Source organism: Plecotus auritus (genome assembly GCF_963455305.1).
Source record: "Plecotus auritus genome assembly, chromosome: 1".
In the NCBI taxonomy this organism is placed as follows: domain Eukaryota; kingdom Metazoa; phylum Chordata; class Mammalia; order Chiroptera; family Vespertilionidae; genus Plecotus; species Plecotus auritus.
The window spans coordinates 203,212,343-203,230,783 of NC_137770.1; the positions used below are offsets into that span (position 1 = coordinate 203,212,343).

Consider the following 18,441-nt stretch of genomic DNA (forward strand, 5'->3'; position numbering starts at 1 on the left):
TGCATTAATAAATGGAAAAACATATCAATGTCTCTTTCTGAGATAAATAAATTTAAATCAATTAAACACAACTTAAAAATCTCCTTTCTAAATTAAATAAGTCTTCCAATTTTATTAAACATACCCCAGTCACTAAAGCAAATATGTTTAAATTAATGTAAGGGAATAGGAATAATTATTGGGAAAACTTTATTCACCAAGTAGATATAGAAGTGGCATATTCAGTCAAGATATTATGGGAATTGTTTGGGAACAAGTACTACTTGAAATGCTTTTGAATAATTTTTAGAAGAGTATATTCATCAAATTTGTTTACAACATGCACTATCTCACTTTATTCAATTTATAATATTTCAAAATAATTTAAAAATAGACATGAAATACAGAATTTAGTTAAAAATAAACAATGTTTTACTTTTAAGAAATTCTAGAAGACATACAAATGGCTTGGAAACAAAAACAAAAGAAAGATTTGAATAAAGCATACCTTAGAATATATTAGTTAATAAAGAAATCTGGCTTTAAAAATGGCATATAAAATGCTAATAATAAAATTTGGAAAATGTAATGAGATTTTCATAACCATAATAATCTCTAACACTTTTTTGAAGTCTGCCAGTAAAAATTATTTGTAAACTTACACAGGTCTTAATCAAAGTAAAATTAATAGTGATTTGCAAGAACATGAATGAATCTTGAGAATATTATGCTAAGCAAAATCAGTCAGGTAGAAAAATTCAAGAATTATGTAATTTCACTCACATGTAGGATATAAAACTAAAGTCAACAAATAAACAAACAGGACAAACAAAAAAACCTTATAGGTACAGACAACACTATGGTGGTTACCATAAGAAAAGAGACATGGGGAGAGGTAGTTAAGGGTAAAGGGAGTCAAATATAATATACTAGAAGCCCGGTGCATGAAATTCATGCACTGGGGGATCCCTCAGCCTGGCCTGCACCCTCTCCAATCTGGAAATCCTTGAATGATGTCCTACTGCCAGTCCTAAACTGGCAGTTGGACATCTCTCTAACAATCTGGGACCGCTGGCTCCTAACTGCTCACCTGCCTGACTGCCTGATTGCCTTTAACTGCTTCTGCCTGCTGGCCTGATTGCCCCCTCCCTGCTCCCCTGCCTGCCAGCCTAATTGCTCCCTAACTTCTCTCCCCTGCCAGCCTGATCATCCCCTAACTGCTCTCCCCTGCAGGCCTGATCACCCCTAACTGCCTCTGCCTCAGCCCCCGCCACAGTGGCTTTGTCTGGAAGATGTCCAGTCTAATTAGCACATTACCCTTTTATTGTATAGATGGTGGTTGAAAGAGATTTGACATTAGCTGGTAAATAAACAATGCAAAACACCGATGATGTACTATAGAAATGTACACTTGAAAGATATAATTTTATTAACCAATGTCACCACAATAAATTAATTTTAAAAATAATTATATAGCACCCTTAAGGAAAGGCTAGAAAATATATTTTTGTTTCAAAAGAAAAATATTTCAACATTAAAAGATAGAAAAGAATATTTTCTAATGAATTAGAAACCTTTTTTCAGGAAATATTTATAGTTTATAAAACTATACATATAAAGAGGAAATATGCTAATTTGTCCTTTACAGTGTCCCAGTCACAACCAGTCTGTGGGTGGGGACTTCCGCCCCCAGGGCTAATGTCATGCTGCCTGCTTGCGTCCTCCCTATTCAGCACTGACGTGACACTGCAGGGGGGGAGGAGGGGCTGGGCTTGACGGGAGACCTCAGGCTGTGCCCCCCCCCCTCATGGGGCTTGACAGGGGACCTCAGGCTGTGCTCCCCGCCCTGTGGGGCTTGATGGAAGACCTCAGGCCACACCTCCTGCCCAGTGGGTCTTGACGAGGGACCTCAGGCTGCACCCCCCGCCCGGCAGGGCTTGATGGGGACCTCAGGCCATGCCCCACTCCTGGCAGGACTTGACGGGGGACTTCAGGCCATGGCCCCCACCCAGCAGGGCTTGATGGGGGACCTCAGGCTGTACCATCTGCCCTGGTGCTGGGCTGGAAGACCTCATGCCACACCCCCTGCCCCAGCGCCAAGCTGGGGGACCTCACCGCATCCCCTCCCCTCCCAGCAGGGCTTGATGGGGACCTCAGGCCATGCCCCTCGCCTGGCAGGGCTTGACAGGGGCCATGGCCCCTGCCTGGCAGGGCTTGATAGGGGACCTCAGGCTGCACCCCTTGCCCCGACACTGGCCGGGGGAATCTGAGGCTGCACCCCCTGCCTGGAGAGGCTTGGTGGGGGTGGGGCTGGCCAGGTCGGGTCTAACACAACGGTGGTGGGGCCGGCCAGATCTGGGTCTCCTGCAATTTCGAAGTGTGAGCAAGTGGTGGGCGGGGATTTGACTCTAGGTCCTGCAGTGCACCCCAGACTCTGACAGGAGGGAGATTTTATATACATTTTACTAATTTTCTTCCATCTCTGACACTTCTATTATAGAGAAAGGGCAAATAGCAATATTAAAATATTTCTTCTAATTAATTCCCTTTTAATGTGCATGAATTTCGTGCACCAGGCCACTAGTTTAGTTTATAAATCTGTTTATAAATTGAAGATTATATGTCAAGGTGTATTGGTAGGACAAATAATATTTTTTTACAAGAAATTATAGAGATGGAACAAAGTCAAGCATTGAATACATTTTGGTCAAAAATGTTAACAAATAGTTTATGTTATGCTACAAGAAGGAGTTGTCTACAATAGGGACTGGGCAATAGAATCTGATCCTTGGATAAATCATCAAATGATTACAGAAAAAAGAAAGGACATGTTATATGATCTATAAAGTTATATGTCACAAAGGAGAAGAGACATCATTAGGAATATGAGGATGTAGACTGTGTAGTGGGTACACATGGAGAAAAAAGAAACCTTTCAGTTCAAGAAACATCTGGATAGTGGAGCAAATAATGAAATGCTCAAACAAAGATCTTAGTCTTGCTAGAAATAAGGACATATGATTAAACAAAGATCTTCTATGTATATACTTTCTTTAATCAGTATTTTCCCAACAGATATGAGGATTTATTAGGGCTGAGACCTTAATATTTTGTTCCATTACTTTAAATCAAGACCCCAGACAGCATCGGGCATTTAAGGATGCAAAATAAATATTACTCATTTTGAATAAATGAATCAATTAATAAAGTTTAATATAAAAATTTAAAGCTTCTTTCTATCTTTCAAAAAAACACACTGTATTGTAAAGGAGACAAAAAAGAGTGAGGTAGGGTATAGCTGATAGCTGAAAAAAATCTGAATGGCTGGCATTAAATTATAAAATTGATATGTAAGACCAAGTTGCCATTGTAGATTTTGCCTTTGGTGTATGATAAAACTTCTGTTAGTATTTTTTCTAAAATGAAAATATTTTACTCTTACTTTGTTTTTAGTTTCTTTTTAAAAAAGTAATCCTACCTAAACAAGAAAATATGTTAGACTGACAACTATAATACCATTTCCTCATTTTCCCTTTCACAGGACTTGAGAGCCATGAAGGTCCTCATCCTTGCCTGCCTCGTGGCCCTTGCTCTTGCATGGGAGGTAAGAAAAACTCTAAGTGATTAACATTAAATGCACATATAAAGCTAAATTTAAATAGATTTTTTTGTTAACTTCTAAGAAATCACTGACATTCATCCATTATTTCAATAGAGTCCTATAGGACCATAAAGCTTGGTTAAATGTTTTCTACACCACTGGGAAACTAGTCCCTAAAAAACAAACAAACCAATAAGTATCAGCCAAAAGAAGAAAACAATAAAAAAGAGTAATATTACACAAATACAATTGCATGCATGTGCAATCTAGATAAACATATCAGTGATGAAATGAATGTACCTCTTACCCTGGGCCAAATCCTACCTGGGTCTACTCAAAGAAATCCAGAAAGTGAAGCATAAGACAGTAGTCATATTCATAAACATTTTGTAACCATAATGAAGTGTTTGATACAAATTCAAATAACTCCCTTTCTGTTACTCGTGAAAAATTGTTCTTCACTCAGGTAAAATAAAATTATACCAGTGGAGTTATCAAGAATAAAAGAGATAAAACATGATTGCACTTAAAGGATTTCAGAAGACATACATTTTTTATTTCTTAAGTTTGTGAAGGACATAGCTCTGCATAAAGAAGGTAAAAAGTAAGTAAGAAAATGAGTTAGCTATGGAAACTAAATGGTTTTTTTTTTCTTCTTTACAGAAGAAAGAAGTCAGTGTATCCAGTGAGGTAAGATATTTTATTTAGAGAAAAAATTTACCAACTATGAATAGTAACATTCTGCTCTGGCTATTATGGCTCAGTTAATTGGAGGGTTGTCCCATACACCAAAAGGTTGTGGGTTCGACCCTTGGTTTTGGTGGACAGGAGGCAACTTATACATGTTTCTCTCCCACATCGATGTCTCTCTCTCTCTCTTTCTCTCTCTCTCTCTCTCTCTCTCTCTCTCTCTCTCTCTCTCTATATATATATATATATATATATATATATATATATATATCTTCCTTTCTCTCTCAAATTGAAAAAGAAAAAAATTAAAAATTAATATTCTTTGATGATCCAGTTGTTGATTTTGTATTTTTCTTTACAGGCTGTAGAAAGCATTTCCAGCAGTGAGGTAAGACAATGTTCATTCTGTGGCTATTTTCCATTCAGGAAGAGTAAATTGCTAGATATTCTTAAAGGCGTGAGGAACAATTCAGGCAGTATAAGGCCTGAAAATCATTTGGTCTGGCCCTGCCAAGGCATTAGGGGTGAGTTATTTAAATGTTGTACGAAATATAGCAGCTAATTTTTAAGTTGATAATTTTAAATGGCCCCCAAACGATGATGTAAATATCCAAATTGTCCTTGTCAGAAAAAAGTTTCCCCACCCCTGCTTATATTGTGTTACTTTAGGACATTTAAGTCATGGCAGCTAGTTCTGACATATGAATTCTAATGTAAATTTCCATGATATGTTTAAGAACAAAGTAAAATGCCTGCAGAATTCACTGTTCAAGCACTTTCTATGCTAGCTGCTATTTGTATTGTCACCCCTTTTTTAAGTGAACTCTACAGCCCTTTTTTGTGTGTGTCTTGAGCTTTCTCCACCCTGACCTCATTCACTGTTTTGACATTTTTGAGCATCTTCTGTGGATTAAACATTGAGTAGGAGCTATGCTACAAATTGAAAAGCAGTTGCCCATAGGAAAGAATGCCAATATAGGGGTGGGCAGACATGCAAATGGACACATTTTTGTCATTACAATAGTCATTTTAGTAAATAAGAAACAGTGAGACTTAGTTTTAGTCTTAAGTCTGTCTGGGAGAGTCAGGCAGATATGCACACTTGCACCACTTTTGGGGTCTGTCACCTGATAAATGGTACCTGGATTACTTTATCTCTTCCTAAAGGTTATCAGATCCTTAGGGAAAGTATTTTAGTTCTTACAATTCATTTGAAGACTGAACATAACAAATGAACTAAGAATAATGAACAGAATGTATTAACACATTATAATTTCTTACTAATGAATTTTATTCTTTTAAAATCAGATGGTGTCTTAGAGGTCATTTGTTGTCATAGGAAGGGAACATAGTGAGAGGGAAAATTAGCTTCTATAAAATGCCGCTTGTTGTATTATGTTTGCTAATTTCCTTTTCTTTCTTGTCTGCTTTCATCTGTCTTTTTTATAGAATAGGCTTGTGCAAAACAGTGAAACATATAAGTTTCAGTAATTATGCTGTGTTTTAAATATTATCTAGCAAGATGTCCACATTAAACTTGAATTTCTTCATTTTCTTATTCATATTGGCAAAAAAAAAAATTCCATTGTAACTTAACCTACTTTTATTTTTACTTTTCTGAAGGAATCCATTACCCACATCAACAAGGTAAAGCTATTTATTTATTTTCTTAAATTTATTGGAGTGACATCCTATCAAATAAAAGAGTAATATGCAAGTTAACCATCACTCCGCTACACCCACAAGCCATGCCCACAAGCCAATCAGGAGCAAATATGCAAATAAACCCAACCAAGATGGCTACGGCCACAGAGAGCAGGAGGGAGGCTTGGGTTTCCCTGGCAATGGAGGAAGCCAAGCTTTCCGCCTGCCCTTGCCGGCCTAGGCCTCCACTCAAGGCTACAAAGTTTCAATGATAGAAGGTACATAAATCCAAACAGAAATGGCGGCAGCCACGGAGCTGGAAAGAGCAGGAAGCTAGGGTTGCCACCAGAGATGGAGGAAGCCAAGTTTTCCGCACACCCTGGCCGGCCCAGGCCTCCGCTTAAGGCTACAAAGTTTCAATTACAGAAGATACATAAATCCCAATAGAAATGGCTGCCGCCACGGAGCAAGCAGAAAGCTTGGCTCTGCTCCAGGCTACAAAGTTTCAATTGTAGAAGATAAATAAACCCCAGATACCAGGGCCTCTGCTTGGGTTGCCAGGGGGCATGGCTGGCCTGCAAACCACCACAGGCCCCTCGCCCAGGCCACCCCATGCCCGAAGGGAACCCCACCCTGATCCGGGACACCCTTCAGGGCAAACCAGCTGGCCCCCACCCATGCACCAGGCCTCTACCTATCTAATAAAAGAGTAATATGTAGATTGACCATCATTCCAACACACAAGAAGGCTTCCCCATGTGGTCAAAGATCCTGCCCCCATGTGGACACAAGATGGCCACCACAAGATGGCTAGCAAGGGAGGGCAGTTGGGAGGGACCAGGCCTGCAGGGGAGGGCAGTTAGGGGTGACCAGGCCTGCAGGGGACAGCAGTTAGGGGAAAACAGGCTAGCAGGGGAGCAGTTAGGCATCAATCAGGCTGGCAGGGGAGTGGTTAGGGGGTGATCAGGCTGGCAGGCAGAAGCGGTTAAGGGCAATCAGGAAGGCAGGCAGGCGAGCAGTTGGGAGCCAGCAGTCCTGGATTGTGAGAGGGATGTCCGACTGCATCAATCAGGCTGGCAGGGGAGTGGTTAGGGGGTGATCAGGCTGGCAGGCAGAAGCGGTTAAGGGCAATCAGGAAGGTAGGCAGGCAAGCAGTTGGGAGCCAGCAGCCCTGGATTGTGAGAGGGATGTCCGACTGACCCTTTAGGCCTGATCCTACCAGGGATCAGGCCTAAAGGGTCAGTCGGACATCCCTCGAGGGGTCCCAGATTGGAGAGGGTGCAGGCTGGGCTGAGGGACACCCCCCACCCCCATGCACGAATTTCATGCACTGGGCCTCTAGTTGGTTAATAAGATCATATAGGTTTCAAATGTACATTTCTATGATACATGATCAGTATAGCATTGTGTGCCCATCACCCTAAGTCAAATCATCTTCAGTCACCATTTTTTGACCCCATTTATCCTTTACTCCCAACCCTCTTCTTTCTGATAACCACCATACTATTGTGTCTATGAATTTCAGTTGTATATCCCACATAAGGTGTGTGGGGGGGAGGTAAAACACTTATATTTAAATATACATATTTTCAAAATTTCCTACATTTAATTTTTACAGATCATACCATTTATTTTCATGTTATTTGTTTTTAGCAGAAACCTAAGCAGTTTGAAAATGAGAAACAGCAACAAAGAAAGGTAATTTGTTCATGATATGTGTATTTCAAAAATTATTATAAAATATAATCCATACAAAAAGGTGTGCATTATTCAGTCTAAAGAATTGTAATAAAATGCTGCCAGCATAAGAAATAAAATATTATAAATATTTTTAAAGACAAAAGTGAATTTTTAAGCTCATAATCCACTTACAGAATACAGACTAAATACCTAAGAATAATTATTGATTTTTCTCACTTTACTAATGGTGCACCTGTTTTCCATAAATGTACACTATTGGATATATGTTCAGGTTGGGAACTAGGTTACCTTATTTTCCCAAGATAGATAGGCTGATGAAAGAAATGGGTAGAAAATATGGCACAAATCCGAATCTGATCATTGATCAGCTGTATAACTGTGACCCCAAGTTTCTCTGCACTTCCATTTCTTCAACTATAAACTGAGAATATTAATAATCCCCTAAGGTTGATGAGCTGGCACACAGTAAACACTCAATGATTTACTTTAAAATTGTCTATTTTATATTAACATTGATGAATGCAGTTTGTAAAAGACTTTGCATTACACAGAGGAGAGAAGTGAGGTACAGAACAACTGAGTACACAATTGTCTGACAATATCACAAGGTTATTAAGTAGCAGAGCTTGCTTAAAATTAGGTTTTCTTAGACAACAAAGAATTATTTAATTGAATTACATGTGTGGTAACATAGTTGTCAGATTATAATATTTCAGCTTTCTTGTTTTATCAATGGCTATAGTTTGGAACATACACCAAATATTTCTGTAACTAAAAATGAATTTACAAAAAGATGCCTCTTTAAAGATTCACAGTAATGACCATCAGCCAATGAAAGCAGTGCTAGAAGTTAGCTGGTTTTGAGGAACTCCTTCAATTAAACCACAAATTCAGATTTACTTTTCATTAAAACACACAGAAGTAAACCTTGGAAGCATTCCTCTAAGCCTTTTTTAAAATTAACTTTCATTATATGAAAACAATTTGGTTTAATATTATTCCACCATGTTGAAAAGTTCATGCCCTCTGACTACCAAACTATACAGCTACCCACATTATTGAAGGGAACTCAGAAAGGAGAAACAAGCTTGAAATCTTGAAACATTGATTTCAGTTTGATCTGGGTCCCCCTCAAAAGGAGTGGGTTAATAAGAAATCCTGCAATGAGCGTTTAAATCATTTTCACATGATTTACCAACACAGCTAAAAGTTTTTCCTTCTCTCTTTCACTCAGGATTCCTCAATAGAGAAGGTTAATTCATCATGAATGACAATTATAGCTGAATCATGGACTCAAAGATTCTTTTTCTTTTTTTCCAGAATGAACGCCAGGACAAAATCCACCCTCTTGTCCAGCCACAGCCTCTTTTCTATCCTTATGCTGAGCCCATCCCTTACCCTGTCCTTCCACAAAACATCCTGCCTCTTGCTCAGCCCGCTATGGTGCTGCCTCTCCTTCAGCCTGAAGTGATGGAAGTCCCCAGTACTAAGGAGACCATCATTCCTAAGCGCAATGTGATGATGCAGTTGCCTAAATCTCCAGTAGTGCCATTTCTTCAGCGCCAGATCCCAAACCTCACTGATCTCAAAGCACAGCTCCCTTTGCCTCTGCTCCAGGCCTTGATGCCCCAGATCCCCCAGCCTGTTTTTCAGACTCCCATGCTTCCTACTCAGCCCCTGGTCTCCCTTCCTCAGTCCAAAGTCCTGCCTCTTTCCCAGCAAGTGCTGACCTACCCCCAGAGAGCTATGCCTGCCCAAGCCCTTGTGCTGAACCAAGAGCTTCTGCTTGACCCTACCCAGGCATTCTACCCTGTGACTCAACCTATTGCCCCAGTTCACAACTTACAACAAGTAAGTCCTACTTTATTAACTCTGTTGTTTCATTCGTGATGTGTATATGATAGTAGAAGACATGAGAGATCCAGAATAAAAGAATAAATGAATATTTAATGGACATCCTAATGCACATAGTTGACATCAGGGATTCTCAATTCTAGTTACACAAAAAAATAATCTAGAAAACTTGTTTCCCCCCAAGTACCAATGTCTAAGAATACTCGCAGATGTTTGGAAAGAATTGTTTTGATTATCTATGTAGAAGATACTGAATATTTAGAAGAAATTATTTCAGAGATTCTGATGTAATGATGTGTAGAGAATATAGCTAAAGAGGATTGAAATGTACCAAAGACAGAATTGAATTTGGGAATCTGAGTGTAGAATAGAAAAGTTCTATAATTTTCTCCAGTTTTGAAGTTTTCCTTGTGCACATCTATTCTCTACATGCTTTAATGCACATCTTGTTTGTTATATATGTACATGAGAGGACACATGAGTGAGATGTTTATTTCATTATTCACCAAATTTTTATTTTTCTAATTATAATTTTATCACCATTTATCCCCTCTTACCCTCTTCTACCTTCACCCACTCCCACATTGATTGAATTTTTAGAAGAATTGTTCTAGCCAAGAAGTTAATTGTATATTTATTTATTTTTCTCTTTTTTAAGTTTTAAGAGGATTTCGAAGTTAATGTTTGCCCCTCATATTTGGTAAGTTCTTAGTGTTGGTGATTAGACTGATTATAGTTAACACATTTTTACATTACATTGTCCTGAATAAGCCCAAGATAGTGATAAACTCCATCAATATACAAAATTAATTATTTATTATCAATGTGTCATGTACATTCAAATAGTTGAGTATTATATACTCACCTGCAATTATGCATCATTAAATATAATTGCATTATTGACAGATATGAATAGTTTGTTTTTAAGTGCCTATATCCTTATGCTTGATTAACATAATTTTCACAGTAACACTGAAAATGGTTTCTTCTACTTTTATGTAAATATGTATGACTTTTAAAACAATCTACTTGCATTCTCATTTCTACCTTAGGCTTCTTAAAATTTAATGGTTTTTATCACATTTAAAATTTACATATTGTCTTTTAATTCATAGGCCAAATAAAATTATTGAGTCCTAGTGTGAAGATTAAAAAAGGGAGAGATTATAACTTTGAGATTCTTGAGATACCAATTTTTACTTATTATGGTAAACTAGATATTTCACCAAAACAATTCCAAGTGAGATGCTCTTTGGTCTTAGAAGGCTTTTATATGCCAGATAGGGCACAACATGGTGCATTGGTAATAAAGTTCCTCTAATGAGTTAGTCACCCCAAAATTATAAATGGAGAGACATGTACAGTTATATAATAAAACATAACTAATTCTATATTTGTTCTCTATTCCATAGAATTGACTGCGACTGGAAATGTGGCATCTTTTCAACCTTTGTATACTGCTATCCAAAAAATTAACATTTTTAAATGATTCGACATGCAAAACATGAAAATGTATTTATGTATTTGTTATTATATAACATTCATTTTAATTTGACTCATAACTTCTCTTTTCCATATTTTAATTCAGAAAGTACCACAAATTTCAATTTTGTGTTGGAAAGTCCATAACCCTATCAATAATATATATTTAAATAGTTTCTGGAATTGTACTTATTATTACTATTTCCTAAACAGTCATTTCAATAAATTAGTTCTTTATGCATATTAAGTTTTCCTGTCTTTATTATAAATTTTTAAACATAATTGGTTTAATGTTAACTTTAGATTATTACTGTTGTTAAAAATAGCCATGGAAGATTGAAATTAAATGGAAAGCTTTGAATTAAATATTAAAATATGTTAAAAAGTAGAGGGAAAAGATAATCATATGCTGGGTTTGCTCTAAAAAGACTTGGTTATCCCCGTAGTCACAGTTTAACTATTACACCCTCCAAAGTACTCAACATGAGATGTCAGATTCTATGGTCACCCTAGAAAAAAAGATTCAAATGTGAAATCTGATTCACAGCTCTGCAACATAGCAACTAAGTTGTGCTTTGAAAGTTACTTGATCTTTTAGAGCTTCAATTTCCACATCTACATAAGAGCCAATTCAAAGGATTTTATTGAAGTTTGAACATGATTAGTGGACTGCACAGTACATGATAAGTGTTTCTTGTTGCTCCATATTGCTGACTTGACTTATATCAGAGCAACAATAACCAATACCACAATCAGTAAGAGGTGGGTTATGTGATTTTTACCAGTAATGTGCAAGAACCAAAAATGTACAGAAAGCTCTGATATTCATTGTCACTGACTGTGTAGTAATTGTTTCATTGTGATGAATTATTCCTCTACCAACTCCTGCATTGCACACTCAGGTCCGTCCACTTGAGTGTACACAATGATTCATCTCTATCAATTATTCCTTCTTTGCTGCATACTCAATGTTTTCCTAGCCTTCAAGATGAAATGCAAACCAAACATGTATTCTCTGATTAACCTGCTCCCATCAAGCATCTGTCCCTACTGAAACCACTTATTTTTTCAAGATTTCCAACAATTTTATTTTTTCATTGTGTTTATTGTAGTTGATTTCTAATTTTATGCCATTGTGATCTGAGATGATGCTTGATATGATTTCTATCTTCTTGGATTTGAAGAGACTTTGTCTGTGTCCCAATATGTGGTCTATCTTTGAAAATGACCCATGTGCACTTGAGAAGAATGTATAATCTGTGGCTTTCGGGTGAAATCTTCTGAAGATGTCAATTAATTCCATCTGATCTAGTGAGTCATTTAGGATTGATGTTTCTTTATTGATTTTTTGTTTAGAGGATTTGTCCAGTAGTGTTAGTGGGGTATTAAAGTCCCCTGCTATGACTGTATTGCTGTCAATCTCTCCCTTGATATCCTCCAGGAGTTGTTTTTGTTTTTTTTTATGTATTTGGGTGCTCCTGTATTGGGTGCATATATGATTACCAGAGTTATATCTCTTTGTTGAATTGATCCCTTTAGTATTATGAAGTGACCTTCCTTATCTCTTGTTATGGCCTTCACTTTGAGGTCTAATTTGTCAAATATAAGTATTGCTACCGCAGCTTTATTTTTTCATTTCCATTTGTCTGAAAAACCTTTTTCCATCCCTTTACCATCAGTCTGTGTGAGTCCTTTGTTCTGAGGTAGGTTTCTTGTAGACAGCAGATATATGGGTCATGATTTCTTATCCATTCAGCTATCCACGTCTTTTGATTGGGATATTTAATCCATTTACATGTAAAGTTATTATTGACAAGAACTTGTTTGTTGCCATTTTTATTCTTTATGCCTGTGTTCCTTCTTCCCTTCCTATATCTTCTTTTTGCCGCAGACCCTTTAACATTTCTTGCATTGCTGGTTTGGTGGTAATAAATTCTCTTAATCCTTGTTTGTATGTGAAGCTCCTGATTTCACCCTCAACTTCGATTGATAGCCTTGTTGGGTACAGTATTCTTGGATTCAGACCCTTGCTTTGCATGATTTTGTATATTTCATTCAATTCCCTTCTGGCCTGATGTGTTTCTGTTGAGAAATCAGTTGATAGTCTGATGGGAGATCCCTTGTAGGTAACTTTCTGTCTCTCTCTGGCAGCCTTTAAGATTCTTACTTTGTCGTTGGTGTTTTCTGTGATTACTTCTTCAAACAGGTTTTCTATTCCTTGCTCAGTTTCCTCTCCTTCTGGCACCTCTAATATGCAGAAGTTGTTTCCTTTTGTGTTGTTCTATAGTTCCCTTAGGCTCTCCTCCTGTTTTTTAAGGTGTTTTTTTTTTCTAGTTTCTGCTCTGCTTGGGTATTTTTTCCTACCTTGCCTTCTAGCTCACTGATGTGGTCCTTTGCTTCTTCTAGTCTACTGTTGATGCTTTCTATTGTGTTCTTTATTGCAGTGATGTCATTCTTCATTTCTTCTTGGTTCTTCTTCATTTCCTCTTGATTCTTACACATATCGTTGAATTTGTCTTCCTATCTTTTCAGCATCCTTATGATCATTGCTCTGACCTCTTTCCCTGACAAATTGCTTGCCTTCATTTCATTTCATTTACTTCTTTTTCTGGTGATTCCTCCTTTTCTTTCATATGGGAGCTGTTTCTTTTTCTCCCATGTTCGCTCCTCTCAGGGTGTCTGGTATGTAGCTTTTTCTCTCCTCTCTCCAGGCGATCTCTGACCTTTCTGTTCACAAATTGTCTCATCAGCTGTGTTTAATTAGCCAATTCCGGGTGAGTGTTATTTGATTCAGCTGTTCCTTCTATATGCTCTGTGAGAAGGCGCAGGACCAGTCTGCGTATTCAGCTGCCACCTTGTCTCCCCTGGACAAACTTTTTAGGTGCCTGGAGGCTGGAGTCTCAATGTCTGTGGGTTCGCAGCTGAGGCAGCTGGTCCTTGAGCATTGTGGTTGTAGGGTCTTGGCGGGTATCTGAGGTCTTCCTGGTTGAAGGTAAGGCTGGGCTTCTGATCACAGCTGCTCTCCCCTTCAAGATGGTGAGGTCTCTGCATAGAGCCAGCCGCTCTGTGAGAAATTTCAGCAGTAGTGGAGGCTGCCCGGGCAGGGGAACCTGGTCCGCCAGTCCCCAACAGTCCTGTGGAATATAACTGTCCCTCACTCACAAATATAGACACTCCCCACACATCCACACACTCTCTTTTGCTCTCTCACTCACACACTATCTTGCAGTCTGCCATCCCATCGGCCGCCATCTTGGGTCTCCCCCAACAACTTTCTTATTGATAAATTGTGTTCATGTTAACCATCTTCTCAGTGCAATTTGGTAGACTTGATCATCCTTACTTTTTTGAAATATCAGACTTCTCTTCATTGACATCCTAAACTGTTAAACCCTTGGCTTCTCTCTCAACTAACTAGCCATTTTTTTGCGGTATCCCTTCTGATATTTCCTTTTCCAAAACTTTTAGCATTAAAATACCCTAGGTGTTAGCCTTATCTTGCTGATATTGTTTAGTTTCATGATTTTAATCCATCCATCATCTGGGAGCATCTAAATGTATATCTTCAAACTTACTTCTATCCTCATCTCCAAACTCATAAATTCTACTGGCCTTCTTGGACTCCACACCTGAATATCTAATTAATATCACAAACCTGGCTTGGCCAAGCATAACTCTTCATTTTGATCCATTCTCTAACTTGCTTAAATTTAATTGAGCATATTTCAATAAGAAAGATAACTGATAGGATATGGGTAATAGATTCATTTGAATAGACACTTCACAAAAGGAGAATATCTTATTGGCCAATAAATGTATGAAAATATACTAAACATGCAAATTAAAGCTGTTATATAATATCATGACACACATTTGAAAGACTAAAATGAACAACAACAAAAATGGCCCTACCAAGTGTTTGCAAAAACAAACTAAAGGAGCCTGGGCAGGTGTTGCTCAGTATATATAGGTAGGCCTGTGCACCAAAGGGCTACAGGTTTGATTCCAGGTGAAGGGCATGTTCCTGAGTTTCAATTGGCTCCCCACACCTTTTGGGGGTGGGGTGCAAAAGGCAGCCTGTCCATCTCTCTTTCTCACATAGATATTTCTCTCTCATACACACTCTGTCTCTCTCTCTATCCCCCTCTCTCCCTTCCACTTTCTCTGAAAAAGTAATAGAAAAAAAATCCTCAGTAGGCATAAACAAACAAACAAATAAATAATAGAAAACAAACAAAATGAATGCTAAGCCATGATGATGAAAATGTAAACTGGAACAAATACCTTATAAAGCAGTGTCAGTCTGTGTCTAAGATAAATCTTTGCATATTTCATGACTAGTGGTTCCACTCAGGTATATAGCAAATAGAAATAATGTGCCCTGGCTGGTTTGGCTCAGGGGATGGTCAGCCTGCACACTGAAGGGTCCCAGGTTTGATTCCAGTCAAGGGCACATGCCAGGTTGTGGGAAACATCCCCATTGATGTTTCTATCTCTCTCTTCCTCTCCCTTCCTCTCTGAAATCAATAAAAATATATTTAAAAAAATGAAATAATGTATATGTGCACTAAATATATGTATCCAAAGTTCTTAGCAGTATTATTCTTAAAATCTTAAACTAAAATCAATGCTAATATAAATCCACAGTGTTTTGTATAAATAAATTGTAATATACAATAGAATGGAATCTTATATTGTCACACAAACATGAGTGAGCAACTGCCACACAAACCAATGAGGATGAATTTTATATAAATATTATTGAACGGCAGTAACCAGACACAAAATATAATAGAGTTCACACATCATAAATAATCTCTATTGGAATCTATACAATACTAATTTCTAGTGAAGTAAATTAGACTAGTATCTATCTGAGGGAGATAGATCTTGATAGGGAACATAAGGGGGTGCTCTCTGGTGCTAGTGATATTCTTTCTATTAACCTTGTTTATATATTTGCTTTGTAATAATTCATTTTATGTGAGTTTTTCTAAGTGCATGTTTGTTGCTCTATAAACTTGAAATGTATGTTACATTTAACACCATGCCTGGCCCACCTGCTTCTTCTTCACTGTGTGTGGTACTTCGCCAATGCAGATCATCTTTTAGCTTCTGACTTGAATGGAATTCAGTCATAGGGCATAGGACCTGGTTTCCTCAGGAACTGTGGAATAGCTGGATAATGAAATTGTGAAATGCATGGTTTTAGCCTTATCGGGTTGAAATTTGAAAAATAAGCATCAGGATATGGTAGAACATTTGCATCTGTGGTATATACATAAAATAAAATATTATTTACCTTTAAACATGAGGAATTCTGCCATCTGGAACAACATGGATGGACCTGAGGATATTATACTAATTGAAATAAGCCAGACATAGAAAGAACAATATTTTATGATCTCATTTATATGTAGAATCTAAAATTGTCATAGTCATAGATGCATAGAGTAGAATGGAAGTTGCCAGGGGGCACAGTGCAGGGAAAATAGGGTGGTGATGGTCAGAGGTACAAAGCTTACCTTGTGTAAGGTAAATAAGTTCTAGAGACCTACTGTACAATAAAGCTCCTATAGCTAACAATACTGCATCACATACTTAAGATTTTCTAAAAGGGTAGATTTTATGATAAATGTTCTTATTATATACATTCACATAATATAATAATAATCAAGGGAGTGGGAGGAAATTTTGGCAAAAGATGGACATGTCTCTGGCCTTTATGGTGGTGATGGACTCCTGGGGTATACTTAATCTAATTCTTATCTCAACACCATGTTTCTAAATTTTTATTAAAATTTTTTGCTACTAGGTTTCTGGTAATTTGTTATAGTATCTATAGGTAACTAAAACAGGCAATGTGAAATTATTATAATATCACGAGCTTTGGAATCTAATAAGCTAAATATTGATTTTTTTTTCTTACAGTTTACTGATGTATAATTTGGAATAAGCAACTTAATTATGTTTGATATTGCATTCTTTATCTGGATGTAATAGGACCAGATTCAATAAGATTGTGCAAAGATTTAATAATTAGTTGTGGGAAAGTAACCCCTAAGCATAGAAAGTGAACATCATTTTGGTTGCCATGTTTAAGTATTTGCTCTGTGTTGGGTATTGATTCTGTAGGTGCCTTATATTTGTTATTGCACTAATTCTTCCAGCAACTCCTGCAAGATATCACCACAGAAGGTAAAATGGGGATCACCTAGGTTAAGTTACGTGGCCAGAATCATGTCACCACAAAGGGATAGAATCGTCTGAAGCACTTGAACATTTATATGCATGTAAGGCTAGCTCTTTGAGTGGTGGGGCATTGACAGGATGTTTAAAAGCTAACATTTGCATCTAGCCTCTTCCAAAAGAAAACCACAAAGCAAAGTCATTTGTCAAGGCCTAATTTCATGAATAATGTCTAATTAACATCTATATGAACTCTGCCTTTTAAAAACATACATATTTTGGCCCTAGCTGGTTTTGCTCAGTGGATAGAGCATCAGCCTATGGACTGAAGAGTCCTGGGTTTGATTCTGGTCAAGGGCACATGCCCAGGTTGCGAGCTCAATCTCCAGTAGGGGGCATGCAGGAGGTAGCTGATCAGTGGTTCTCTCTCATGATTGATATTTTTATCTCTCACTCCCTCTCTCTTCCTCTCTAAAACCAATAAAAATATATTAAAAAAAATAAAAACATACATACTTTGAAACCATGCTGTACTTGAACTTCTTTATAAATAAACTCACTGTGGTCACAAATAGTGAGTTGAGAAGTTAATCAACTATATATATATTGAATCAACTATATGATTGTTAATATTAGAGGCAGGGCCAATCGAAGGACAGAGGAGTAAAAAGACAATGATTATTCTTGGGTTTTGAAACTGCGAAATGCAGGGCAAAATTAACTGAGACAAGATGAGGGTACAACACAGAGTTCCATTTTGGATTTGTTAAATTTCAACTGCCTTTTACATGCAAAGTGTGTAAACTGGAGGGTCATAAGGCAGTTCAGGAGACAGCACACAGGACATGTAACTCTGCATTCTACCAACCTCTCTTCACTCTTACATTCTTGCCTCAGCATCAGAGCCTTGGTACGGTCCCACTGTTCCCTTCCAATGTCTTTAGTTTCAGAAGTTGCTCTCTCTCTTCTGTGCAAACCTCTGCAGAATGGAGATTGGCCTTTAATTTGGCTGCTTTTTAAAAGAAGAGTAAAGATATGTTTTCATGAATTTTGTTGATAAAACTTTCAATCTCATAAAAGTTATAATAGACTGTACTTTGTAGATTTTAGCTGCCAATATTTACAACCATTGCATAGCTGAGATTTTCTCTCCAGCTACCTGCTAAAAGTGAATTAGCTTTCCTTACAAATATGACTAAAGACAACATTTTGCTTATTACTCTAGTGATTTTATGTAAACTGCATGCATTAAACTTTCTTTTAGTACAGAACATTTCACAATTACAATGTCATTGCCTAGG

General features: G+C 37.5%; 1 protein-coding gene across 1 annotated transcript in view; it reads left to right on the forward strand.

Annotated features, from left to right (window-relative positions):
• The window catches only part of CSN2 (casein beta), a gene marked incomplete at both ends in the record, with an annotated part of 76,606 nt that overhangs the window by 27,254 nt on the left and 30,911 nt on the right, over positions 1–18,441 (forward strand). The window contains 6 exons of the mRNA XM_080655742.1: positions 3,521–3,583; positions 4,244–4,270; positions 4,632–4,658; positions 5,894–5,917; positions 7,571–7,612; positions 8,936–9,466. Coding sequence (XP_080511868.1) covers positions 3,521–3,583; positions 4,244–4,270; positions 4,632–4,658; positions 5,894–5,917; positions 7,571–7,612; positions 8,936–9,466 — 714 coding nt within the window. The remainder of the gene's footprint in view (positions 1–3,520; positions 3,584–4,243; positions 4,271–4,631; positions 4,659–5,893; positions 5,918–7,570; positions 7,613–8,935; positions 9,467–18,441) is intronic.